The sequence below is a fragment of the Dermacentor albipictus genome, chromosome 4 (assembly GCF_038994185.2).
Source record: "Dermacentor albipictus isolate Rhodes 1998 colony chromosome 4, USDA_Dalb.pri_finalv2, whole genome shotgun sequence".
Classification (NCBI taxonomy): Eukaryota; Metazoa; Arthropoda; class Arachnida; order Ixodida; family Ixodidae; genus Dermacentor; species Dermacentor albipictus.
Genome location: NC_091824.1, coordinates 122474560 through 122502479, shown reverse-complemented (window position 1 = coordinate 122502479; position 27920 = coordinate 122474560). Strand labels below are relative to the sequence as shown.

At 42.7% G+C, this 27920-nt stretch overlaps 2 protein-coding genes across 5 annotated transcripts in view; both read left to right on the top strand.

The window, feature by feature from the left end:
- The window catches only part of LOC135917774 (semaphorin-5A-like), a 171314-nt gene that overhangs the window by 132360 nt on the left and 11034 nt on the right, over window positions 1–27920 (top strand). For all 4 annotated transcript variants that reach the window (XM_065451369.1, XM_065451370.1, XM_065451368.2 and 1 more), the window contains 14 exons: window positions 6347–6455; window positions 8634–8732; window positions 9570–9783; window positions 10879–10967; window positions 11926–12125; window positions 12895–13030; window positions 14759–14871; window positions 15629–15830; window positions 17506–17582; window positions 19758–19894; window positions 21365–21532; window positions 22309–22482; window positions 24701–25072; window positions 27393–27575. In XM_065451369.1, coding sequence (XP_065307441.1) covers window positions 6347–6455; window positions 8634–8732; window positions 9570–9783; window positions 10879–10967; window positions 11926–12125; window positions 12895–13030; window positions 14759–14871; window positions 15629–15830; window positions 17506–17582; window positions 19758–19894; window positions 21365–21532; window positions 22309–22482; window positions 24701–25072; window positions 27393–27575 — 2273 coding nt within the window. The remainder of the gene's footprint in view (window positions 1–6346; window positions 6456–8633; window positions 8733–9569; window positions 9784–10878; window positions 10968–11925; window positions 12126–12894; window positions 13031–14758; window positions 14872–15628; window positions 15831–17505; window positions 17583–19757; window positions 19895–21364; window positions 21533–22308; window positions 22483–24700; window positions 25073–27392; window positions 27576–27920) is intronic.
- LOC135917777 (tudor domain-containing protein 5-like) lies at window positions 28–1739 on the top strand. Its single transcript, XM_065451374.1, has one exon. It carries the CDS (start codon window positions 200–202, stop codon window positions 1208–1210), a length of 1011 nt encoding a protein of 336 aa, XP_065307446.1. The 5' UTR covers window positions 28–199; the 3' UTR covers window positions 1211–1739.

Sequence of the window (27920 nt, the reverse complement as noted above, 5' to 3'; positions counted from 1 at the left end):
ATATCCTTTCGTTACGGTGCCGCAGCTGATCACCATCATCATCAGAAGCCTGCATATCAAAAGTGTCTAATGGTGTTCTCTCGATTTAGTTCTCTGGCACGTAGCTTGCTGAGTTAACAGTTGTAACAGGAACGAGTGGTACTACCATTAGACATCACAGCTTACGTGAGCCCTACTGCAAAACGCGAGCGAAGTTGCGATGAGCAATACTAGCAATGCCACGTTAGCTTCGATCGCCGAGCCGCACTACCAGCACCAAGACAGCCCGTCAGAATCCGAACACAGAGGGAATGCCGATGTTCGGCTTTACCTTGAGTCCAAACTTCCACAGAGCGGTGATTCTGTGCCGCTGACGGCAGCTGTCCAACTGCTACGAAATGAACTGAAATGGCCACATCTGAGTTCAACGCAGGTACTGAATGCTTGCTTGGAGACAGCTGGCCGGTTGAACTTCCAAGTCAAGGAGGGTCAAGTTGTCATTTGCCGTGGCAGAACACCTTCACTGCCGTCATCCGCGGATGGCGAGCCATCTACGCCGGGACCCGTGTGCGCCGATGTCAACGTGATACAACCACTGCCCTACACCTTGGAGAACGAGTTCTTCCCAGTTCATGTCCGCCATATAATTAGCCCCGAAGCCATCGTCATAAACTTGGCTGGGAGCTTGAGCGATCAGTTGGCAGAGATGCACAAAGCAATGACATTGTTCTACTCTCATCCTGGCAAGGGGGCAACTGGCGGGCAGGAGCTAGCCGCGCAGGATCTGGTTGCTGGCACCTTGTGCGCTTACCCGCACGTCGACACGTCTGGTTCCGGAGCGGAAAGGTGGTGCCGTGGAGTTATAACGGATTTGCATCAGGACGGCATGATCAGAGTCACGGATGTCGACAGCGGCGTAAAAACCCTGAAACCAAGCACCAGCTTGCGCCAGCTCGCCTCGCATTTCTGTAAGCTACCACGGCAAGCTATAACAGTACGGCTATACCGGCTACGTCCTGCCTACGGAGGGGTATGGGGACTTGAAGCGTGTACTAGGTTGGCGGAGTTGGTCTGGGACGAGGCAGTCATGTGCCGACTCGTCACCTATGTAGACGACATGCCTGCTGTTATCATGTGCAAAACAAGTGGTCCAGATGACATCTATGCGAGTAACGTACTCATTGAGGAATGCCTGGCACTTCCACTGGGGTCGTCTGACGATGAAGACTAATATCTTCAGTTGGTAGAATGTGGACTTCATTGATCAGAGTTCTGCTACCAATGTATGGGTGTGGTCTGCATCACCCTTTTTTTTCCCTGCAGTGTATGCACAGTGTACATGCACATTATTTTGTTATGAGCTCTATGCTGCAAAGCCTGCATGTTGTTTCTTATGTTGTGTGGCATTTTACCCATTGTTGACTTCTGTAAAAGCCATTCCTTTTCATTGCCATGTCTGTTAGTCAAAACCTTGCAACAGTTACATTAAACTTTGGTCATACTGTGTGTGTGTATTGTCTTGGTTATGTCTTCTGAAGTAATTAAAAGGTGCTCTAGGATAATTCAGTTCCTTTTCAAGGTCCTAACTAAGCAACTAAGACTCGCAATGTCATCACACTTTTGTGTTCACCAGTTGTTTTCCCACTGTACATTTACATTATTTTATTATGTGCTGTATGCTGCAAAGCCTGCCTGTTTTTTCTTATTGTATGTGTTGTATCTTATCCAATGTTGACTTCTATAAAAGCAACTCCTTTTCATTGCCATGTTCAATTTGTTAACACCTCGCAACAAAGTTATGTGTTGCCACCTTGACCTTGTCAATGACCTTGCAACAAAATAGATAATCAATTTGCAAAATCACACGTATTCTAAGGAAGCATTTAAACAAAGTACATATCTTGTCCTCCAGTCAGTTACCATCCTTAAAGCAAATAGTAGTGAAGGCTGCTGTTCAACAATGTTCTGTCTACTACTTGGCACATTTTCAGTAGACAAGGAAGGCACAGCACTGCCTAGTGCAGCATACTTCTGCATGTGATGCGAAATCTCTCCGTGTGCTTCAGAGACTCACCTGTACATGCTGATCTCGTCACAAGTCTTGCATCAGCAAGTGCCTTCAGCGCTGTGGCACTGTGCTTCCCTAGCGACTTTGTGGTGCACAACAACTTATGTTAGGCTTAGTTTGGCTCATTTCAGTCTGCAAAGCAGGGACAGCTATCATGCAACCTTCATCAGAAGAAACAATGGCGCTAGGGGCGCTAGATTACTGCGGAGTCCCAGCTGCGTCGTGTTGTGCCTATGCAACTCCTGACACTAAAATGCTCTACAGGAGGATAACAAGAGCTTGCATTCATCTCTTCTGTTCTCCAAGAGTGTGGATGCAACACCAGGCCAGCTGGATGTTCCCGAGTCGGTTGCAGCGATGCATGCAGGGATGTTTTCCTTGTCCAACTGTACCGATTGAGGCACGTCATGACGAGAGCAGTGGGGCAGTTTGCGTATGTGTACACGAGCACTTGCATAACAGCCAGCCTACGCTGTAGGTGTTCATGTAATGGACATGTCCATTTTGTCTGTTACTGAAGTGCTGCTTGGCTGGGGTGCCTGTCTCTGATTAGTACCCCAGCCCAGACAATCAGAAATACAGCAGCAGATGAAACAGACTTGTCCACAAAGTGGACACTTGCAGAATAAGCCCCGGGTATTGTCCAAACATAATTTTAAAAACATTTCCTATAGCAGTCAGCAAAATTCTGATTCTTGAACTGGATTGCTTGGAAGAGGCAGACATCATTTGCACAATAAATTTACGTAACATAACAAAATAACAAAATTTTACTCGTTTCTAATTGCTTTACGGCATATAGTGCAATTAACAAATCATAGCCGGTGAGCTTTCAAGGCGGCATCTACGTTGAAGGAATTTTGAGGATGGCACTCGTTCCAAAACAGATGCCGTCAAATTTGAGGTAAAAATGCACCTGCTTCCTTTAGTTTTTAATCAAAACACCGTTTTATGCATTGAAGCACAAAAGTAAGTGATATGCCAACGTATTTTGTCGCACAGTTCTGGAATAAATATTCCAAAGCTGCTGTTTCAAAATATTCATGTATTGCAAATTAATAAATTGCAATATGTGCCATAAAGTAAGTACTAGTTAAAACTGAATTAATTGATTACTGGTACTTAGTCTCAACTATGCACATATGTTTGTTGTGTATGTGATGTCCGTCTCTTCTAGCAGTGCAATTCTAGAATTGGAATTGTGCTATCTTACACAGGGGACTTTAAAAAATTTTGTATGGTTTAAAAAGAAAGGCCCCAGTATTGATACGATCTCGACCGGGTGAGGTGGGTCTTCACCGCAAGAATTAGGAAACGACAACGAAGCCAGGCATCGTGATGATGAAAAAAAAAGTTTAAAAGATTGTATCCACTTCATTGGTACATTGTTGTGACTCTCATCCAAGTCTTGAGCAGTTCTGATTAACATGGGGGCCAGGATGGCCTTAAATAACCCTTCACGGTCTCGTGGTCGTCGACGTCTTCTTGGGGAGCCTGTGGAAGTATTAGTGCTTTCGTCAGGTTCTGCCGTTGAGCTCCTGACCTTTGGGTTTTCTTCCTGTCCCCTTGAGTCAGCTGGGGGATAAGAGGGGTGACGCTGTTTCGGAGAAGAGGGCAATTATGTCGACAAGGGGACGCCTACTTGAACGCTTCTCACATTTGACCAGTCGATGTCCAGGCTTACCGTAACAGCCCTTTCTGGGACGAGGCAAATCATCTTGTCATGGGAACGTACGCCTGAATGGCTCTCACACTTGAAAGGTTGATCATAACAGTATGTACTGTATCTATGCACCTTCAAAAGAAAGTCTATGTACCAATGCTGGGCGGAAAAGAAATTGCAGGCCTTCGTCTGTGTTGTGTCAGGAATGTTTTGTGTTGGCATCCTTGATTCTGTTGTAAAAGGTATATAAGACAAAACAGGCAGATGCCTCAATTATAAAATTAGGGAGCCTTAACAGAATGTAGGGTTCCCTTAGCCTGGCTATTGGGAGAGGCAACTTTAGCACATTGGTTGGCTGTAGTTGCCATCCAATGTTTAATTAATATGATGCATTGTACAGGAAAGCAGATAAAAGCACAAGCAAAATATAAAAATCTGTGCTGTTCACAAAGGCAATAATGTGACTTTGTAAGTTAGGTGGTACATATTTTGGAGCTAACAGCGTTAAACAGGAGGCACAAGAATGATAAGCTGCACAACATGGCACTGACTACCAAGTGACAGGTGTATTACTTAAAAGGTTCTTTATGAACCATAGTAGAAGCATGAAAAAGAAGGCACACAGAGATATAGATGTGTAACTCCAATCAAACAAGCTTAAAGAAAGCGCATTAATTGCAGTAGTGTGCAATTCCTCTATCAATTGGCTACACGGATGATTTTGCTTGGACTCAACAGCTCGTTATTATAGATAACATAGGCATAAAAAAGCTTGACGCACATGTTGCTTGTAATATGTTAAGAATGCATGCACTTTCAAACTTTGGAACACACCCGCACCTGGCGCATTGAATAATCCTACTGCTTCTTGATTTTGCATTCAGTGTCATTGACACAACAGCGAGCTTGTCCAATGTAAGAATGAGCACAGGAAGATGAAAACCTGTGGACCACATTTGTCTTGCACGAGATGAATCGCCAAGTGTGACTCTTGCCGTGTGCCTTAACTGGGCAGACTGGTGCTATTAACTAGTCAGAAGAGCAACCAGAGTTTGCTCTTGTCAACGAAACTACCGTTGGCACCAAAGCACACACAAGACAAGTATAGTTGCATTAGCATTTCATCCACATTTCATCCATCAAACTTCCTTAGCAAATCCTCCAGGACATTGCTAATCGTGGCTGCTGTTGCTGTCCTGCCAAATAAATCCCACACAGAAAATAAAGAACTACGTGCCCCATGGTGGGATTGAATCTCGGTCTCCCAGTACAAGGGCCCAATGCTCTAACCATTAGGCCCACAATCACATGTATACTCCTTGCATGCCAAAGCCTCTAACTCTTTCAGATGACTGGTATGTGTGATGACTGACATGTGTGCGCAATAGCACGTGTGCAAAAGCACATCTGCGGGCACCAGTTTCCATTCGGCCACAGATGCAGTAATGAAATGGGCAAATAGCAGTCAACCATACAACCATCTTTTGCGTCATACTTCTCTCTGCAAGTAGCTTTCGTCACCATTCTTCCCTCTACAAACGTCAAACATCGCTTTTACCCTTGTGACCTCACTGCCTCGTCTGATAGTGTGCATTTTCATTAACTGCTGCTTGCATTCTGGCATAGCTTGTGAACTGTGCATTGAAACATGAACATTGCATGACATTAAAGTTGTGACCAGTACTTTGCATGTGATGACATGTAGCATAGGACAACAATAAAGACAATTGTAGGCATTGAATTTATTTTTATACCATTGAATTACCTGCTTCATGAAGGCTTCACTTCACATAGATTGGAATGTGTACTTGAATCTGCACCTTTATTTTTTTCTTTCTAAAGCAAGAATGAATTGTAATTTCTTGACACCACAGAAGCGCATGTTTGATGACTTGATACTTTACCTACTGGCAACTGTGTGTGTGCATATATATATATATATTTATTAAAGGAAGAATGACACAACCACTCGTAGCAATTTCTACAAACGAAACCCATACGGACTACGATATATATATATATATATATATATATATACACGCACAATAGTATGCTTCATGAAGTAAAGATAATGTCGAAAGTTTCCCTCTTGCTACTGTTCATGTCTCAATTGCAAGTACATTGCAGTAAGGTCGAGATAAAAAGGTGACTTTTTTGGCAGGCCAGTATTCGCACTGGCGAACATAACAGGTTGTGCAAACTTACCGGCTTTTCTTATGAGTAGAGATGTCCCCCGATCCAGTGATAGGCTACTTATAGGGGTTCTTAGCTAAAAAGGGGGCCCTCTAGACATTTAATGAGGCACTCTACAGAGCCCTATAATATGTATATATGCAGATTTGTCAAATAACTAAAAAATAAACTAACTGTATGTTCATATTCTCTTATCTCCACATGCCTTTATATTCTGTGCAATCTTTTGAACAAGATTTATAAGCACTTCAATTAATCCTTCTCCATTTCTGCTTCTTTCATATCTACCTCTGCAACCACTGAAATTCCACAAAGGATGTTCTAACTAATTTGTATTCAAGGCCTATTTTAGTGAGCTGGCCGCTATAAAGCAACTTAATGCATAAAGTGCAATGTTTTGTTTTTGCATTGTTACCATTTTGAATTTTTTTTGTTGCCTGCAGGGACCACCTGTTTCGGCTGTCACTGGAGGATCTCAAGAAGCTCGAGGATGTCGCTGTGCCAGCATCAAACGCGGCTGTGCGGAGTTGTCTACTGAAAGGCCAAACAGAGGTAACAAGGGGCAGCATTTCAGCATGTTCATGTCCGTGCCTTGCCACAAAACATTCAACACATGATGTTATACACACGAAACCATGCACTATGAGACTACACATAACCATTTCAGTGCTTCTGTACCTCATCCGTGGACCAGCAACACTTGAGAACATGGTAAAAAACAGCATGAATAACAGGGGATGCAGGACAAGGAACAGAGAGGACAAGTGCCTCCTGTGTCTTCTGTTCACACTGCTCTTTAATTACTACAAACAACATATACCAACTCGCCCAGTCTTCACTCCGGCTGAAAATGAGTGCCTTTCACTAAGGCTTTTTGGTAGCAAACTGGTGTGATTTTATTGCAGTAGAGCCTACTGGGTCTTGCAGCAAATCATCTTTCGTTTTTTACACAAGGCATGGGATTATTGCTATCACTAGATCACATATGCATGCTGACACAGAGTATATCTTCAGCATGTAGCACTTGTCATGAAAGAGTAGCGTTGCATACTCACATATCAGGGTGCTGCTTGGCTTTTAAGGTACCTGTCATAAAGAATGATGTTTGTTCATTCCACACAATCTCCCCCCCCCCTTTTTTTTGTCACGTGAGTGGTTTGTACAGGGGGAAGGGGATTATCACATCAGCTAACCTGCTGCAGATTTGTCCATCACGTGTATCCTCCTTAAAGGTTACACTTTTTCACTTGGAACTTATGCAATACTCTGCTGTGAACGTATAGCCAGAAGTTGACGCTAGCAGCAACTCTTCCGATTACTTCTGCACACTACGAGTGTCAGGATGGTCAGGTCCTTGTGTAGTAAGCAGACAGCCAGCTAGCTCTGTAAGCAGACAGCTAACTAGCTCTGTCAAATAAAAATACTGCAGCTGCAAGAAGATACCAATAAAAACACCTGTATCAAATGCAATGGCCTTTATTGTAGCGTGCAAATGACGTCACAGGCTTGGCAAAAATTATCTTCAAGATGGAGTTGCAGTACTTCTAGTGAGGTGCTGGCAGTGCTGTTGAACCATGCATCTTTCTTCTTTACAGAACGAAAGTTGTACTAAACAATTTCTTTTAAGCATCTAAATCAATCATTCAATCAGTCAATTAATAAATCAATCTGTCTCTCTCTTTCTCTCTCTCTCTCTCTCTCTCTCTCTCTCTCTATATATATATATATATATATATATATATATATATATATATATATATATATATATATATATATATATATATATATATATATATATATATATATATATATACATATATATTGACACCAAGGATTATGGGAAATTACTTGTGCTTAATAAATGAATTAATTAAGCGATAAATTAATGGAAATGAAGGTGTATGAAAGAACAACTTGCCACAGGTGGCGAACGACCCCACGTCTTCGCATTACGCGTGCGATGCTCTACCAATTGAGCTACCGCGGCGCCATTTTTCCCATCTGCTTTCTTGGGTATTTATGTTTCCTACTAGGACCCCGGGACTGCTAGCCAGTGTCACCACTCACAAACCTTGGCAGCAGAAGTGGAACATTTTTTCCGCCGCCAAGATTTGTGAGTGGTGGCGCTGGCCAACGCTCCTGTGTAGACACCAAGCACTCCCCTATGTAGTCCTTGGTGTCTATGTTGTTGGCTTCTTATGATTATATATATATATATATATATTGTTTATTGTGATGGAAAATATACAGGCACTCTAGACACACTTGCGGCATCACTATAATAATGAGAGCATTTAGGCTGCTTTCCTTGTGTTTCTGACGAGAGAGACATTTCAGTATGTGTGCGCTATGAAGAAAGAAGATGCACAGAGTTTACATTTTAGGAATAAAAAAGGATGAAAAGTTACATAATACAAAGAAAACATGAAGAATATCTGAAAAATTATGCATGTCAGTGAAAACGCATAGAAAATAATAAGTCAAGATGGCCATCCTGACCACTAGTTGTTTCCATGTTGCCGCCAATTTGTCAATCTTTACTTAATAAGCAAGAAGCTATGCATTAGTGTTTCTGCTTAGAACCTTTTCTCTTAACATTTTTAAATTATGTGACAGCCAGAACTATTTGCTCAAAATATGCCCCTATGGGAATCTTTCGGAGCATGAAGCAGGTTTAATGGTTCATTGAGGATCTCTGCACTGTGCTGCAATATGTCTTTCTATGCGCAGGAGGGCTGTCGAAACTACATCAAGGTGCTGCTCTCGCATAATGAGCGGCTATTCAGTTGCGGCACCAATGCCTTCGCTCCAGAATGCACTTGGAGAGACGTGAGTACTCATTCAAGAACATTCAGCAGTGCGTCAATGTTGACATCTGATTCGGCTTGAAAAGCCTGTCCTAACGCATGGCAGTGTACAAGCACTGTAATTTGACGCTCATTGCACTGCACTGTTGCTGCACAGATACTGAAGTAAGCATAGAACTATAATATTGCTGATGTTTGCCATATTGACACCAAACTTATTTACAGCAGGAAAATGAGTCTACGAACTCACTGCTTGAAATTCACTTTTAACCCAAAAAAAGCATCAGTGTTTCAGGGCACTTTGTCACAGAAAAAAGAGAAAGGTGCAAAGGGCTACTATGGTCAGGCATCTCATAATCTTAAAATGTTTCATGACAAGGGAGCCGTACAGAATTTAATTTGTTTATTTTAGCAACAAATCAAGAAGTCTGTCCTCATTATAGTTATAGATTATTTGTGTGTGATAGAAATTTGATGAAAATATTGGTTCCTTTTGGTCATAGCTAACAAATAATAATTTATCGATGAGGTTCTACTGTACAGGTACCCTAAAAAAAGCAAAGTTTACATTTTCCTGTTATTGACTTATGCCGCAGTTGTCTTACGCTTTGAATCAGAAACTTGAGTGTTTGGTGTTGAATTTCTTATGCAAGGTCTGAGCTTGTTTGGATTATAATTGCTTTTTCTAGTGAGATCTCATTTACAGCTGTAGTCGCAAGAAGCTTTACTCCAACTGGTACAATGCTTTGTGTAGAGTTTTCACACACACTTACTCAAATGCAGGAGAACATGTGGCAGCGGCCTAGTGTCAACGTTTTGGCTGCGGGTGAAGTGAAAAGGTGTGCTTTGTATGACGCAGATAAACTCTTTAGCCACGGTAAGGGAGAAAGTGGACGGCATGGGCAAGGCACCCTACAGCCCACACTCAAACAGCACCATGCTGATGACTGTGCAAGGCGACTACTATGTTGCGTCACCTCTGGACTTCTCGGCAAGGGACTATGCCTTGTACCGCATCATGGGCCGAGAGCGGTCTCTGCGCACACCCATCTATGACCACAAGTGGCTAAGCGGTGTGTTTGATGCCTTTCCTGAACCTTTTGTGATTTGTTAAGCTGTCCATAAGATCCACTGTAGCAGTTCTTAGTGCTGCATTCAATTCCTACTCTTCCTTCATCACTAGAGTCTGTGAGCGATGACATGCATAGTATAAACAGGTAACGTAAAGTAGCAACAGGGGTCTTTGTCCTGCACTGCATTCAATGTTCAACAATTATTTGTGTTGGTACGATTGAACATATACTTGAATTTGGCATGGAAAACAAGAGCAACACAATAAAGGCACAGGACAAGCCCTCTGTCCTTTTCATGTCACCATCACTTTCTGCACAGACTTCAAGTATGCATCCATTCCTATTACTTGAGCTTTCTACCCTGCTGCATTTGTATATTTCTTTATAAGCTAAAGTCATTTCTGCGACTATGTAGAGTCACTGTCATACCTAGCTCGAGTGACCCTTAAGTTCATTTTTGCTTCTCCTGCAGAGGGTGTTACAGATTCCTGGCTGGGGTGCCTTGAAATGTGCTAGCCTTATGTATCTTCCTTCCAAAGCATTCAGTATTTACTCATTAGAGCCTATGCATTTGGTTTAAGTCTGATGGTGGCTGCACATGTTAGCTTTACACTACGCACATTTCTCTTGGGCAGACGAGCAGTTTTTTTAAGGTGAATAACAGGTAAACCACTGGTCTATCAAAGTAACAGAATGAGCATCAATATAAGCGAATAGCAGTCGAGGACATCAGAGAATTAGTTTGAGTGATGAGATTATAAATTTGCAGGGATAGGGTAGAGTTGGCTTTTGCAAAACAGGAGATAACTGGCGATCGCCAAGAAAGGCCATGATGATAAGTGTGATTTACAATGTGCAATGGTATTCTAGGATATAGCACACATAAAGATTAAAAAAAACGAGGATCTTAATTTTCTCCAAACATTTATTGTGCAGCAGCAAAATAAGCATCAATGCTTTGATGTCAAACATTATTTTGAGACATCATTGTGAAAGCTTTTCATAATTGTTGCTTTTAGAAGTTGATAGAGACTAAATCATTCAAAGTACGCATCACTATGGTTCCTGTACTAAATGATTTTTTCTTTATTTCAGAGCCAAACTTTGTTGGTTCCTTTGAAATTGGAGAGTTTGTGTACATCTTCTACAGGGAGTCTGCCGTGGAATTCATGAATTGCGGCAAAGTGAGTGCAACCGTCTCTTGGCAAAACACTTCCTGTGCATGTAATATTGCAGTTGCCATTAGCGGCAGGTTTTCCGGAATTCACCGAAACAGCCATAGCAATAAGGAAGGATAATGTGCTTGCTTTCTTTGCTGTATAGCTAGCATAGCGATAAGTGATAGAAAACTTCGTTTAGATCAAGACAAGTCGGGACTATTTGCTACCTGATGAGAAACCACATACTGCACTGCAAATAAAAGGATTACTTGCCTATAAACTCGTCTGGTAATTCAGAAAGCAGTTAGTTATATATTGTGTACATGCTTTCATGTGCCCTTGATATGAAAAGTCCTGAAAAAAAATTTATTTAATGTGAGTTTAGCTTCTAAATGATATGTGCACAGTGAAGACTGCATGTATTGGTGCCGTGAGTGTGCTGTTTTTATGAGCCTGGTGCGAAAGGCAGGCACTAAATAGACAACATATTATATAGGACTTTGCTTCTTCTGTGCATTGTGCAGTCTCATCTCCATCTTTGTGCCGTACTCATAGAGATGGTGTGATTAAAACGAGCAAAAAAAAAAGGTTGTGCTAGAGATCACTACTTCTAATTCCTAGATACGTGCTTGAGCTGTGAGAAGGTTCAGTATCTTCATGGCTCCAGCGTTCTGTAAAGTTCAGCAAGCAGCTGTACTACTGATATGTGTTTTTGAGCATGGCATGAACTTGCGCTCTGTTGCAAATGAAATTACTAGTCACTTCCACATTATCAGCTCAGGCTCTCTGTTGAGTTATGCTGCAATGAGTGCAAAGTGAACCTAATACTTGAAACATCAGCTACAGCCTAGACAAACCCTAAATTTTATCTGAAACCATTCTCATGGTGTGTTCAAAAATAAGAATGCTTGCTAAAACTGTAAGCAGAGCAAGCTGCTTCGGTGCATTCAGTGCAAGTGCACATGTACGTTTCGCTGCGCAGGCTGTCTACTCGAGAGTGGCTCGGGTGTGCAAGAATGACCAAGGTGGCCAGGTGATCCTCAAGGAGAACTGGACAACATTCCTCAAGGCTCGCCTGAACTGTTCACTGCCGGGCCTCTATCCATTCTACTACAATGAGATCCAGAGCGTCCACTACCTTGAGAAAGAACAGCTTTTCTATGCAGCATTCACCACTGGAGAGTGAGTACACAACAGCGCCAGGTCGCAGCAAAATGCTGTCATGCATGGTGACAGTCTCAGTGAGGCCATTAGTTTAATACCTATGCCAGAATGACAGATATCTGGCAAATGCCTTTCCATGGCTATTGCCAAATGCTTTACAATGATATCACAGCCAGTTAGCACATCGCTTCTGGATATTGAATGGGGGCTAGGCAGCTGTAAATAGAATATTGTTGGACATAACAACAGTTTGAACAGGACAAAAAGAGATCCGAAAAAGATGCATCGCAAGAATGATTTCTGCGTAGCTGGGCTTCACAAGTGGTATATGTTCATAAAACAGTAAAAGGAAAAAGTATGCATTTATGTACAGTATAACGCACTCTATAACTGCAGCAGTCCTTCAGTTAATTTTTTTTTTCAAATAAATATAGTTGCTATATTAAACATCAGGCATGCAGCTCTACATAACAAACATTGTCTTCAGGTCACTATTTCATATCTTGGCTGTAATAAATAGCATATTACTTAACTGGTGTTTCACTTTTGGGGTGGACCATGCTGTACATGTTTATTGCATCGTTATGTTTGCGTAGAGTGTCTGATAATAGACAAAAAGAATAAAAAGTCTGCATTATGACACTTTATTATAGCTATCAAATGAGCCATCTGGCACGATAGGTGTCAACGGAGAAAAGGCTCTTGCCAATAGACAAGAACCACATGCATTTTTTTTTTCTAATATGAGCTTCAGCTTAACATCCATGCCTCCATCTTATCACCGCAGGAATAGCATCTATGGCTCGGCAATATGTGCGTTCAACATGTCAGCCATCAAGCATGCATTTGAAGGACCCCTGAAGTACCAGTCCACGCAAAAATCGGCCTGGGAGCGCTCCACCACCACCAGTCAACAGTTCCAGGTATGCTTGCTCTGTGTTGTGTAAAACTTCCTGTTGAAATGAAGCATGGACACTGAAATGCAGCACTGACGAGTGCAGCTAGTGATGGCCACTCCAGGCTAACCTCTTTATCCCGACGCAACCAGCGCAGCCCCGATTATAAGGGCAGCTATGCAACCTTACGATGAGCCAATGGACCAAACATGACTTTAGAGATGCTGCAACGTGATGGACTTGTATATACACACTCCCTTCACTTCATCATCACTCACCACTTTTTCATTCTCACTTCCTTTCCCAGTGTAGAGTAGCAGGCCAAAGCAATCTATGGCTCAGGAGTACCTCTCCGCCTTTCTGTAAATGAGTTCCTTTCTCTTTCTTGTCCTGCTATTACAACAAACACCCCTTTCTCTGTTCCTCACAATGAATGTGGATGTATTGTGAAATGTTCTCCTGAATCCAGTCATGGCAATTAACCTGCTATTATATGTTTCTCTGTGAACATTTTATGCAATAATAACTTCTTTGTTAAGTTCCATGAGTAACTGCAGGACTGTTCTTGTGAAAAACTGTTTGCTCTTTTTATCCTCTCTTGCAGCATAAAAAAGCAAATGTTACATCTTAGCATTTTTTATTTATTCTTTATCAGTATATTCACATGAAATTGCATATCAGGAGAGTCTTAAAGTTTACATCCTTGTGTCATGAGACTAGCTTAAGGTCGTAACAGATGGACAATTTTTCATTGTGTATGATTTTCTCAAATTGATGGTATACTTCTACTTCCACAGTAACATATAAACCGTTCCGTGTGACTAAGTGCTTGAGGAACCTGTGAAGTGAGCTTCTCTAGCATAATGATTGCAAGTCCTCCCTTTCATGGAGGCAAAACCACTAACAGTCATTCGGGCATTAGCACTACATGTAGTTGCCTTGCGCACAGCGACACAAAGTAGTTTGCACCTGATTTTGCTGCATGACTTGTTGGCTGACCACTGAAACCTCTGATAGTCATAATGGCTTGTCTTCTGTGTCCATCACTCTCATGACCCTGGTGATTGGCGATTTGCCTAGGATGGGACAGTGGTCACGCAATACTAATTTGTCCAACTGTTTTTAATGTAAAGGTAAGGATGGTAGCTAGACAGACCATGCACAAACTTTCTGATTTTCTCAAACATGGGTCACTAGTACCATGTGCTTTATGCAAAAGGCCCCTTCAGCACCTAATGCCCCAGAGATTAATTAATTCATTTTAATTGGAGTGAGTGGCTGAGTGGCTGTAGTGTTATGCTGCTGAGCGCTCAAGGTTGCAGGTTCGATTCCTAGCCGTGGTGGCGCCATTGCAAAGTGGGGTGTAATGCAGAAATGGTCATCTACCATGCCTCGGCTGCACAGTAAAGAGCCCTAGGTGGTAAAAATTATCATGGAGTCCCACCGCTATGGCATCCTGTGCAGCTGTGCACAGAACGAGTTTGTCTACTGTGCAACTTTAGGATGTTAAATAATTTATTTATTTTTCTGCATAGGACATCTTCATACAAGAAAACGCACAAATCTTGCAACCTGTCTAATGAATCCCTCAAAGTGTACTTATTGTGAAAGCAGGAAGGAGGGCAGAAAGAGGAAATAAACAGTTTGTTTACCTTGAGGGACTTCACTTTAAAGCACAAGGAATAAGATTGTGGCTAAACATGGCAAAGTGAAAGCTATAAACTATGTGCACTCACCTTTTGTTTTCTCTTTCAGTGCCGTGCAGTTGAGGACAACGAAAGAGTCATTGAGGCTCAGAACTACCAGCTGACAGACGAGGCTGTGCAACCAGCAAGCCGAAAGCCCCTGTACACGGGCGAGTTGGAAAGGTACGCAGCCAGGATGCTAGTACCTTCCAGTCCCCCAACACAAATGCACTCTAAGTACTCGTGGAAACTGAAAAATTCTTACGCAACAAAAAACAGCACTTTGCTTAGGCACTTTAATTAGTGATTACACATATTGTGTGTGCACACAATGTGTCTTAAGCTCCCTCGTGGGCACCACCAGATTGCTGCAGTGGGGTTGTGGCACCCAGTAAAACTGACTGTGGTCCGTATAGGACATTTAGTAGCAGCCACATCGCTAGCATTTTCCAAGTGCTCTTTGTCACCGTCAAGAAATTTCAATATATTCTCTTCATTAACACCCTCATCCATGTCCACATGGATTGTTTCAATTGCTGCCACTGTCAAAAGCCATAACAGGTCAAATGTTTTGTGTTGAGGGTAGTTTTGTAGAGCCGTGCGTGGTGCTTCAACGTGTCAATTGACACACGTGCCAGTAATGAATTTGAAGGCATCTAAACAATAAGCATTTTTGGTGGCCCCTTTCCTGGGCATTTCTGTAACTTATATAAATGAAAGGGAAAAGCTGTCATCCACTTGGTGAAATTTTGCAGAACTGATTTTCTAACTTCACTAACTTAGTATGAACAAAATTAACTTCTTTTTCTTTATTTGCTAGGAACTCATAACATATTTGTTACATCTAAATATTCCTCAAATCAGACATACTAACACTTTTTGCTCACACAGTATTGAGTGTTGACTGCTGTCTAATCGCACTCTTCTTATTTTCTTCCAGGCTGACTCACATAACAGTTGACGTTGTCCCCACAAAGTACAGCTTCGATGGAGTCCATGTAATTTTTGCAGCTACACTGGAAGGCGCAATCAAGAAGCTGGTGGTTATCCCAGGGCTTCTGGAAACCTGTCTCGTTGAAGAAATCCACCCTTTCTCACCCAGGGAAAGGCACATATTCACAATGAAGCTTCTAAAAGACACTGTGAGTATACAGGGTGTAACTTAACATTGTTGGCTTCCAGTGTGATGGCCTTGTTGCTGTGCCATATAAAACATAACACGGTATTACGGCTGATTTGCAAGTCTATCAAAATAGTTATGGGGACACACCTGGCATTTTATAGAGTTTCAGCTAGTGCAAATGGGAGCAATAGGGCAGAAATGTTCACATTATTGCCTGAAGACAGTGGTGCCCATGAACCGAGACTGGAATGATATGTAGTTTGGAATGCTTGAAGCAGTTGGGAAAAGCATAGAAGTGCATCCAAGTATGTTTGAGTACAACACCCAAAGGCTTGAATGAGAGAAACCAAGGAAAACTATGTACTATCGGCGTCAAATCAAACGTGAACAGCGGAGCGCCCAACTGAAGGTAAAGTGGTGCGCCGACCAGTCATCACCATTGACAGGCACACACTTCCGGTTTGACTGCCCTGCACAATGGTGTTCCCTCTGTACTGTGATATTTTCCTTTCAGTTCTGGTTCTCTTTTATTTGAAAGCAAGAAAAAATGGTAGCACAAACTGTGCAATGCACACCTCTGTTCGTGTTTCATTTGACACCGATATAGCACATATGCTTTCGCCACACTGGGCGATACTACTCGCCTTATACAGTGATATTTTGGCTTTTGTTTTCTTCAATTTTTCTTTTGTTTCTTTCAAATAAAAGAGAGCCAGAACAGAAACAAAAAAATGGCTGTGGCTTAGGTAAGGTTAAGCCCAGGATGCGAAGCATACTAGCCTTTATTTTAGTTGTTGAACCACTGTTTAGCCTGGTGAACTGCTGTTGCTTGGCTATATTTGGTTCGGCTAGACGAAGAAACAACTCATGCATTACTTCTTCGCCTTCAAGAGTGGAACGCGACAGCGTTCCCGTCGACCCGCCAAGGGGTGTAAGACAATGGGCTACAGGGCAGCGACTACGCGCCCCGCATTGGACGCGGTGAGCGTCGAGCAAAGCAGCGTTCGGCGCGGCAACGAAATGTGCGCCTGAGCAAGAGACGCACGCCTTAGAAACAGCGCGTTTCTAAGGCAACACCGCATTCACTAGAGGCGCTTTTGTACTGCTTTGAAGCGTTGTACTCGTGGCTCAGTGGTAGCGTCTCCGTCCCACACTCCGGAGACTCTGGTTCGATTCCCACCCAGCCCGTCTTGCAAGAGTTGAGCCAAAGCCACTTCTCCTCTGTCGTGACGTCACGGTGTCACGTGATTTCATGGTCACCGCCGCGCCTGAGGAGCTGGGTTGAGCCCTCGTAATATGCTTCGCATAAAATTGCACAATGCATTCTGACTAGATGAGCGTGCTTGCCAATGGCGATGACTGGATGGTGCGCACTATACCTTCAATTATGCTCGTTGCTGTTTACATTTCGTTTGACACAGATAGCACAGTACCAGCAATGGCTAGCAGCTTAGATATCCGAGTTCTATGCTCTATGTGAGTAAGCACTGTTGCTGTGATAAGTGTTTTCAACGAACCAGCAAGCGCAGTGAATACAAAGTGCCAGCACTGTGATCTTCTTCCTGTACGGACGCACTGAGGGAGACAAAAAATATTCCAAAAGGTTGTGAAATATTAAACAACCATTTTTTTATGAATATTCGTAGTTATCCCAACTTGGACTAGACAGAGCATGCTTTTCATTTGCATTTCAGAGCTCTCTGTATTTGGGAACAGACAAGGAGGTGCTCCGAATCTTTGTTCACCGGTGCGAGCAGTACAGAAGTGAAGAGTAAGTAAACATTCTTCTTTGTCTCCCTAACACATTGTGTGACAAGTGGCCAGGATTTTAAAAGAGAATGACTGGTGACTTAAGATGAACAAGACAGATAGCCTTATGCACACTATAAAAAGCATGCATGTATATTCACATGTACATCTACTGCTGATAACTCAGCTCAGATAACTGTGTAAAACCCTCTTTGGGGCTCAGGACACATCAGCCTGGTAACCAAAATGGAAAGTTTGGCGAGTTGTTATGCTAATGTTGGTGAGTTGTTACGCATTTGTGGTAATAAGTATAAGTCAGTGTTTGTGGTGTCTGCTCTTCCGTTGTCCTTGTATTTTTCGCACTGTAACCATTAAGGTAAACTGAATAACATTACTGCTATTTAAAAAGACGCGAGGGTTCTGCCTTTGACTGGCCTCTTGGTATGTTCCATTCTGAAGCCACCTGTGATTGATGAGTTTATTACTAGACGGCTGTTAAAATCTTGATTTGATTAGCATAGTAGACTGTGATGATGAGTTCCGGAAAAAACTTACAAGCTAAAAATGAAAATTGGCAATGCTTCTTTGGGTGAATGACAGTATGTCACGCTTTGATACAATAATGCACTCAAGTACAGTGGACACTCTTTAAATCGAACCTCAAGGGACCAGGGAAATTGGTTCCACTTATCAGGAGTTCCATTTACTGAGAGACAAAGCTGAATACAATCGACTCACGTTACAACGTATGGACCCTGATAATCTAACAAAGCAGGACCGTTTACTCCGAAGCCCGTAATATTCAAAATGCCTCACTTACGAAACGTTCGTCACGATGTCTAACAACTATGTGTTGGAAAGAGTGAGTGAGGAACGTACAAATTAAAAAAATTAACAAAAAGTCACAGTTTCGCCCGAAAGGCAAAGCATCGATCGTGATAGCAAATTAAGCAAGATAAGCGCGGCAGCAGCAGTGAGCGAATTGACCTTCATCCTGTCACTCGCTTCAACGCGAACTAAACGTCGAAAGCACAGCACATACGAAGCTACCGGCACTTGGCGCACTTTGTCCACATCGCAGATAGCTTTGAAGATACCGCGCAGCAGCCGCTGGAGTAGAACCCCTCTCTCTCGCCTCCCCCTGCCCTCCGGTGCCTCGCATGCAAAAGAAGATGGCGCATTTCCGCCCTGCCTTCCACCTTCGCGCGTGTGATATTGAGCCGTGATTGTCGGCTAACCCTCGCAATTCAGTTGCCAGCCCGTGTCAACACGGCAAAGGTACATTTTATACTCCTAATTTTGAAAAAAAATTGCTGCTAATTTTGTCCGCTGTAGCCGATAGTCCGTTGTAGCGAGGTCCATTAAAAGTGAACTTCGTTGCATTAATAAAATAGGTCGAACAAACTAAGGCTGAAATATGGTCCGTTATGTCCGAAAGTCTGTTGTACACAGGTCCGTTGTAACGAGCATACACTGTACGATTGCATGAGTACAAAACCAACCAGCCATGATGGTGGTGTTCTGTTTAAGAGGCAGTTCCGTTTAATTTTAGCGTTTATTGAGATTCCACTGTAATATAATATAATATTGTAAGGCTGAAACACGAAGGACTACACCTGCCATTAATGCATCACTTCATAACTCTTCACAAAACAGACAAAAAAGCAACCTGCAATGACATTTGACTGTTTTAATGCACTGAGTGAAATACACATATGCACTGAGGTTTTGACGTGGAGTACATAGTTCATCCAGATTTAACTGCTCAGATTAAGTACGAAATTCCTGGTGGCCTGCAAGTAGCGTGAAGGGGAATTTACTCGTTGCTGCTGCCACGTTTCCTCACGTCAGCATTCTGACAGTGAGTGGCCACGGTCATCGAGGGAGATATGTTCATGTTTGCCAGGGCACACGTGAAACTATGCTTGTTAATTTAGTTTCTGAGAAAATGTTTACAAGTTTAGACAGCCAATTAAACTACTATCCTTACTTCGTATAGCTGTCTAATAATTTGCTATCGTAATCAATGCTTCACCTTTCGAGCAAAACTGCAACTTTTTTTTTTTTTTTGCATAATCTAGGTACGAGACCAGCCATTTGAGAGGTGGTTGTTCTGTTAGGCTATTTTCCCTTTACCACGATATTATTGTACTTAAATCGCATGCCACACTAAATGCAAATTTGTATTCTTTTGCAGGTCTTGCCTGGGTTCTATGGACCCATACTGCGGATGGAACAAACACCAGCTGGCATGCACAACAGCGCCACACCTTAACCCTCTCAGTCTTGACTGGAAACAGAACCATGCAGGCTGCCCCAACAGCAATGTGCCTGGTGAGACATATGCCTTTCTTTCTTTCTACTTTATTTCATTCCTTTTTTCCTCCATCCAAGCCTGACATAGTTGGAGAGACACACTGTATATCTAAAATTATTTACAGTACCAAGCTAGGCTAGTGAGTTGCACCTCGGAGTGTTTACGGTTCTTTCCATGGGAACATGGATGAGGACAATGAAAAAAGTGTGATCATCGGACATGCTAAATTGAAACTGGAGTCCACCTATATAAAGAACACAAAGTATACCAAAAAGAAGCAAAAAGAGCACCGATAAGCAGGATTTCAATGCCACTGTTAAGTATGGTAGCTGTTCCCTCCCACCTCTTGGCTTTTGCTAGAACTTGTTTTTACACCTTTCTGCTATGACTTGTCACTATGATTACCTTGCAAAAGCACACATAGGTGGGCGAGTTGCAATGGGTGCCCGACTGCTTTAGAAAGCATGACAGGACATCGACAAAGAAGGAAGGAATTGATGGTACATGCGCTGTTTTTAAAACTGAATTTCTTTTTAGAACCAAAATGTTTAAGTACAATAGAAACCAGAAACAGTAATCCTAGCAAAACCAAGTGACAAAGACCAATGCAGGAACTCGTGGCAAAAATTTTTGTCGAAAATATTTTGTCGTGTACTTGTCCCTGATAGTATTGCTTTTGCCAGTTTATATTGTACTTAAGCACTTGGTCTTCAACAAAAAATTCATTTGTGAGAACAGCACATGTCCCATCGATTCATTCCTTCTTTGTTGTCATCTTATTACGCTACCTAAAGAAGCTATGATAACCTATGCTATGTTAACCTTATGTGTAGCACAAAGCCATCTGGGGTAATGACTTCTACTGTTAAAGATGTGAAACTGGCTGCCACTTGGTGATTGTCGGTGTCTTGTCTTACTTGTTCCTTTTCATGTGTCCCGTGTATTGCTCAATCAAGACATATACCAGCTCTCCCAGCAGTATGTTCTAGCCGAGCACAATTTAGTGGATCTATTTTACATATTTGTGTCACATATCTACGCGACACAGAACTCGTTGGCACATGGTAGTGAACCTGAACAGCTGCAGAGTTACCGGCTCATCTGCCAGGCTATTCACACTTGTAGCAAACACTTTAACTAACCAATCAAGCAATCAACAAGTATTAAAGCAGTCTGAGGGCTTACACATACCTGCCTAATGTCTCAATGGCTACAGTGTTCAGCTGCTGCATACGAGGTTTCAGTTTTGATTCTTGACTGCTTCAGCCACATTTCCATGGAGGCAGGATGCGAAAATGCTTGTGCACCAAGCTTTGTGTGCATGTTCAAGGATCTCAAGTTGTCATCCAGAGCCCTTCAATATGGTTTCTCACACAGCCCCAGCTCTTGAAGCCCTTCAGAATGCCTGAAAAGCTAGCTCAGAAGCAATACCGAAGCTCACCTTTCCTCCCCCAACTCCCCCCCCCCCCCCCACTTCCTACTTTCAGTTGACGGAGGCTGGAGTAGTTGGAGTCAGTGGGCAGAGTGTGACCAGGTCGGCAAGGACCCACCTGGTGATCATTGCCTTTGCCGGTCCCGGCATTGCACCAGTCCCACTCCAGCCAATGGTGGCAAGCTGTGCGAGGGCTCATCATTAGAAGTCACCAACTGCACGCGTGAGTATGCGACAAAGACAGAACGAATGTAATTTTGCTTTAGCAATAGTTAGGAACTGCTCTTAGCCTAACTTGTTTCCTATCAGGAGGAAATGAGAGACTCATTGTTACACTCTGCAATGTGTAGGTCTTCATCGCATCATTGTAATTGTTACTTTTCTGGTATAGAGGCGTAAAACAGAGAGTATGTCTCTTTTCTATTGCTACACAATAATGTAAATTCTCTCTATTGAAACTTGCTATTTCTTCGCAACAGCTCTTCAAGTAATGGGGTGTTACAGCTGGTGGAACATGTACTTAATGCTGCAGGTGTGATGACAGGTATGCCACATTGAGGTCTGTGCACTGCATGGTCATGCACAATCACATGAAGTATGCAATTTCTTAAAGCAATGGGAAAGGGGTCCTAGACAATACGAGTGCTATGAGGGTATCATTAACAATGCAAAAAAGAAAAAGATAAATAAAACGCACATTTGTACTTGGTTAAACACGAATTAAGGATGCACATAAGTTTTTGTCCCCTCCCCTTTCTGGCAGACATGTATCGCCGCCTTCCCGGAAAGTCTTTCCTGAAACGTTTTATTTATGTTTACACTTTGCTATGATAGTTAGTATAGCAATTATGCACACGAGTGTGTCATCTAAATTAAGTGTGTATGTAGCAATGCATTAAGAATATATTTCTTGCTTACTCCTAGTGTTACAAATGAGATAAAACAAAACTTAGTGAGAGAAGCTATATGTAACTCCCTCTCGCTCATTGCTTCCAACAGAACATGGCCAGTGGACAGAATGGTCTGGCTGGTCAGCATGCTCACGGACATGTGGTCTGGCAGTGAAGTTCCGTCGTAGGACCTGTGGGAATCCAAGTCCTAAGCATGGTGGACGTGTCTGCCTAGGACCAGAGCAGGAGCAAATATACTGCACTTCTAACCCACCCTGTCCAGGTAATGAGAAATCTGCAAAAATTTCTGTAGAGAAAGAGTCCTGCAAGTGAGTGTTTCTTACCGTGAGAGTGTTATAATAATGGTTATACACAAAACCAAACAGTTGTCAATTTCATTTATAATGCGTTATGAATGCCTTAAATAGGACATTAACTAGTACAACTCAAGTCTTATTTGCTAAACTTTATAGTTTAGTGTATATGCCAGAGCTTTAGTACTTATTATAGTTACCTTCTAATGTGCCAGTATACTTCACCATAGCTAGTTATGACAAGCCATGCAGGCTTTTCGCAGTAATAACTTGAGTGCAGTAGTAAAAATGCGCTTCACCAAGTCAGTGTATGTCTAGCTCACAACTTAAATTTTGGCTGTTGTGTATTGTCATGATTATCTAATTTGATAATGTCAGTCTTAGAACAGGCAGTACTGCCAAGGAACACATTAAATCTGCAAAGTTATCAATAGGACAGGTAAATAGTAGGGTAAAGTGGAAAAAGACCATTAAACACAGAAATTGCAAGAAAAGATATGTATTACGAGAACAAAAGTTGGCAGAGACACTTAAAGTGCCCCTCACCAGGCCATACAGCAAATTTTGGTTATATGCTGGAAGTTGTTACGTGCCCTCTAGGGAGTGTTCTACTGCAAGAATTTTTCAAACTGGTTCATTAATAGCCGAGATAGAAACATTTCAGTGCCGCGAGCCCATGATTTCAGGAAGAGAGTGTCATCACCAACATAACTCTTTCTCCACTTGCTCACGTCCAGCCTCTGCAAGCGAAATTCCTTCCCTGTTTTCTCCCATAGCAGAACCGTAGGATCGCGTGACACATACTTCATGGACCCCACCTTCTCTCTCTCTCTCTCTTTTCTGTGCGGTGTGCTTCCGCTGACTGTCTCTTGCGTGAGCTGTTGTGTTTGTTTCATTTTGCACAGCGCACGATCTTGCACGGTGTGCACAACATCACCTAACTAGCAGTATAAGTCAGTGCTACAGGAACACTGAAGCAGACACAAGCGGATCACATAGTATGATCGCACACTGGAACACAGTAGAAAGTTTCGCTCTCCGCGTGCATGACTGCACGACATGGGAACAAGCAGACAAAACAGAAGTACATCTCTCTTGCTACGATACGAAGTAATTAAAGACATGCAGACATTCAGTTTCTAGGTTTTATTATTTTTCTAAACTTTAATTCGTTTCTTGAAGCAACAGATCAAACAAATAACTAAATAACTACTCTTGTCTTGAACAATTCTCAGTCACATGCCACTATGAGCGACATCACAGCACTGCCATGTACGTAGGTGCACTTGTGCGAAATGCGTTGACTCTCCAGCTGGGAGTGCGCTGCCCTCGAGGAGAAGGGCAAACAGGGTTTGGATTGAAATTTAATCTCTTTCTGCGGCACTTAATGATGTAATACTTAGCAGACATGATCGTTAGTGCGCATTGCACAGCACTTGTCAGCTCAAATTGGCCAGACCTGGTGAGGGGCCCTCTAAATCTGCTTACGTGTGGGAATGCAAAAGCATTATAGTCTCTTTAGTGAAATCTTTTTTTCTTTTTTTTCGCACATTCCTTGTCTACACAAACTCTCACCTGTGTTCGAACTGCGCCTCAGTAAGGCCAGGTGAAAACACGCTAAGCATCTGAACGCACTCACTTGCTCGTGAGGCGTTCATAGCTCGAAGGACTACCCAGCGGCATTAAATTGGACATTAATGCTTTTTATTTTATGCACGCATGATGTGGCGCCACCTCCTTCCCAGTGGCTGTGTCATCATGTGCCCAATGACGCACAATTAGGCCACGCCTTTCGACGTGTCATGTGCAATGATGCATGCACTAGGCACACCTTTAGTCAACCAGAACTGTGGAGCTGCCGTGGCTTCGAGGAAGCATTCCCATCTTGCAAACCAGAGGCCCAAGTTTGATTCCCAACCCAAACCAAAATTTACCACCAAATTTTCTTTTCAAAGCCATTGAAACCCAACTACTTTGTCTACAGCAACGTCCCTGAGAACTTTGACATCAATTTGAGAATTTTTGACGTGTTTTTGCTCTTTGCGCCATCGGCCACTTTTGGTACCATCGCTTGGTGGTGACACCAAAGCCGGATTTTCGTGTAAAGGGGCATATAATGCTTTTGCATTAAAATGAGGGGAATGATGATTGCCTTGTTTCTCATGCCACATCACCTCCTATGTGCAGCCCCTGCCACACCTGCAACCCGTGAGAGCACCTGGTCCGAGTGGGGTGTTTGGAGTGAGTGCACGGCACAGTGCGGCAGTGGCTTCCAGTGGCGGCGGCGACGTTGTGACTCCCCCCGCGGTCGTGAGGGCTGTGGTGGTGGCTGCGACACGGACTACCGTGCCTGCAACACGCATGCTTGCCCAGAAACACGCAAGAGCTCCAACTGGACTGCATGGGTGCGCGTCAATGCCACAAGGGATGGATACTTTGAGCAGCGCTTCAGATTCACCTGCCGTGCCAATGTTGCTGACAGCTCATTGCTCAGGGTTGGAAACGTTAAAAAGGAGGAGCGCTACTGTCATGAGTCAGCAAAGAGCTGCATGGACTCGGGTGAGTAACTTAAGATATGGAATCCGTGCAGGAAAACGAAGCTGGAAGTTCTCATAAAGCATATGAACTTGTACAAAGTATAACAAAGAATGTCTACTCAACTGCATTCAAAAGGCAAGGAGTAACCTTACGCCTGTCTCAAGCATAAAGGTGTATTATGAAGTTCACCGTTATATGGGAGAGCTACTTGGTGCAGTCACATGTCACACCTAAGTTTAAAACTAGGGGGAATTTCTAGATTAAATGTCAGTGTTCCCTTTCTCATTGCACATATGTGTGCAGGTACATCATTTTGCATCCTCTCAGAGCTGTCACAGACAGCTTTCACGTTATTCCAGCAGCTGCTACAGACTGAAATGCTGTTACTAGGTCAACTGGGCTTGAACGTAGAGCTGGTATTGCAAGCCATTGGCTAGAGTGAGTGAAAGAAAGCAGCCCATTATGCCTGCAGTTGCTGTTTTAACTTAATTTCAAGAGTCTTTTTGGCTGTCTCAAAGGTAGCACTCAAAGTGTGTAAGAGCTGGCTTGAGAAATTTAACATGCACAGTGAACATTATGACTGCAGTAGTGCATTCATTTGTAGCTATGAGATTATGTTGGCATGTAGTAATGACAGTGAAGAATCTAAAGCACTACTAGAAAATGTGAATTAAAACTCTAACTCCTTATTGGGTGAACTTGTGCCCAGGAAGGAAAGTAGTACTCAAATCACAATGATAGTGATGAACACGGTTGCTGGCAATTCAAATCTTATCATACAACTGAAGTTGGCCCAGTATCTATATGCGCATCACCATACTTTCCAGAGAAATATCTGGTGCTCACACAGATTCAAGAATGCACAACACTGTTCAAGTGACACATGCAGTCTGATTAAACATGCCTTTTCAACACCGAATTCACAACAACGTTCACAAAGTTTCAAACATGGAAAGTGCATAATATGCAAAAGTGGTCACAAGATGACAGTGCAAGTTTGGTAAAGCAGTCAATGGCAAGAAGTAAAACGACGCCACGTGGCAGTATTAGGGACATCTCAATACTGGGAATTATTACTATTACTATTGCTCTCCTCTGCAGCCATGTTGAGCTTAGACCATTAACCAGAATAACATTTCATACTATGAGGTAGGCTTGTCGCTCTAAGTGTCACAAGAAAGTGCTTGTCAATGGTAGTGTGAGATATGTCGTAATTTTCATGCTGTTGTAAGTCATTGTAAAATGTTCATGCAAGGTTAACGAGTGCTGATGCTCACCTTACTTATCAATTAAAGGGTTGAACAGCTGCTCAGAACATGAATCGAGATAACCCTGCTGATGGAACGATTGCCTATCATACTGGTTAAAACAAGTCATGTTTTTCTTGTCAAACGTGAATTTATAATTTTTATTCTTCACTAAAAGTTGGGACAAAATACCTTGGGCGTGCCACGTGGCAAAAACATGGAAGATGCATTAGTGTAAGCAGTTGCTGGTCTTTTTATTAGTATTAAAATGCAGTAAACTTTTTTCTGTTATAACTTTTTAAAACTTACCATGTGCAGATAGGCCCTCATTTGCAGTGAACAAAAAAAGTGTTGCTGCCTTCACCTTCTTTATCGATGAATTGACCAGGCTCGTCTATCAACAGAATAACGACGATGGGGGCTAGCTAGCCATGACGTAGGCACGTACATGGGGGAAAACGCGGTACAAATATAAGAAAGCTCTGTATAACAATGCAAATTTATTGTACCAGCTCTTTATTTTCAAAAGGTGGTTATAACCACAGTTGCACTCACTCCTATGAAAGCAGAACGACGAGCGGCTTTCACAACTTGCAAGGCGGACTATCGACATCGCTCTCACTTCTCAGCGTTGCTGGAGGAGAGACTCATACTTTTTTAGAGGCTACTCAGATCGAAAAATATTGCTTACGAAATATCCATGCACTTTTGGAAGTAGCCACTGCAGGCATAAAAACTACCAAGGGTGAACTTTTGCGTTGCACTATAAAAAACTAGGTCCTTAAAGATCGGCTGTCAGTCCCTTTAACGTAAAGGAGCTTTAATCTTTGTATTGACATTCAGCATGGAATATTAAGTAATACCATGTCATGTTGGACACATGTAGCCAGCCTAGGAACATCTACTTGATCACTTAGGGTTGGAAGGCTTGCACATTTATTTGTTCTGTCTGAGCCATTCTCCTGGGATCGCTATAGACTGAGGTGCGGCTGTGTAGTACATGGATTTCATATTAGTGTTTGCTTTCCAATCAGCTTCTAACTAGAGATATTGCAACTAATCTGTACTACTGTCATTTCCATTAAAATGTGCAGCATACCTGAATATTGATGGCGACTGGTCAGAGTGGGGTGAGTGGTCCCAGTGCTCGGTACCTTGCGGAGGTGGCGTCCAGTACAGGGAAAGGACCTGTGACAACCCACGACCCTCAGGAACCGGTGCCAACTGCCAGGGCCCTTCCAAGGAGGAACGGGACTGCAACATCCATCAGTGCCAGAGTGAGTATTAATGATTAACAACATGGTTAACACCTCCTAATAAGATGCAGCGAAAAGAGTGAAAAGGCAAAAGGCAATGACAGGAAGTGCTAGAAGGGACAAGGCATTGAGGGAATTTCCAAGCAGCTCTGAGTGAACATTGGTCCCATCTGGTCTTTCTTGTTTTTGTCAGTTTACCTTTACTTTCTTCTTTTGCCATGCTCTTTCCATTTTACAGTATGTGGAAATGCACGGTCGTGTATTCACTAACTGCTCATGTGTTGCCAGCCGCACCTTATGAAAGAAATATGTATACTGCATAATTGTGATCGTCACTGTATAAGGCAATATGTGTCAAGCTAGCCT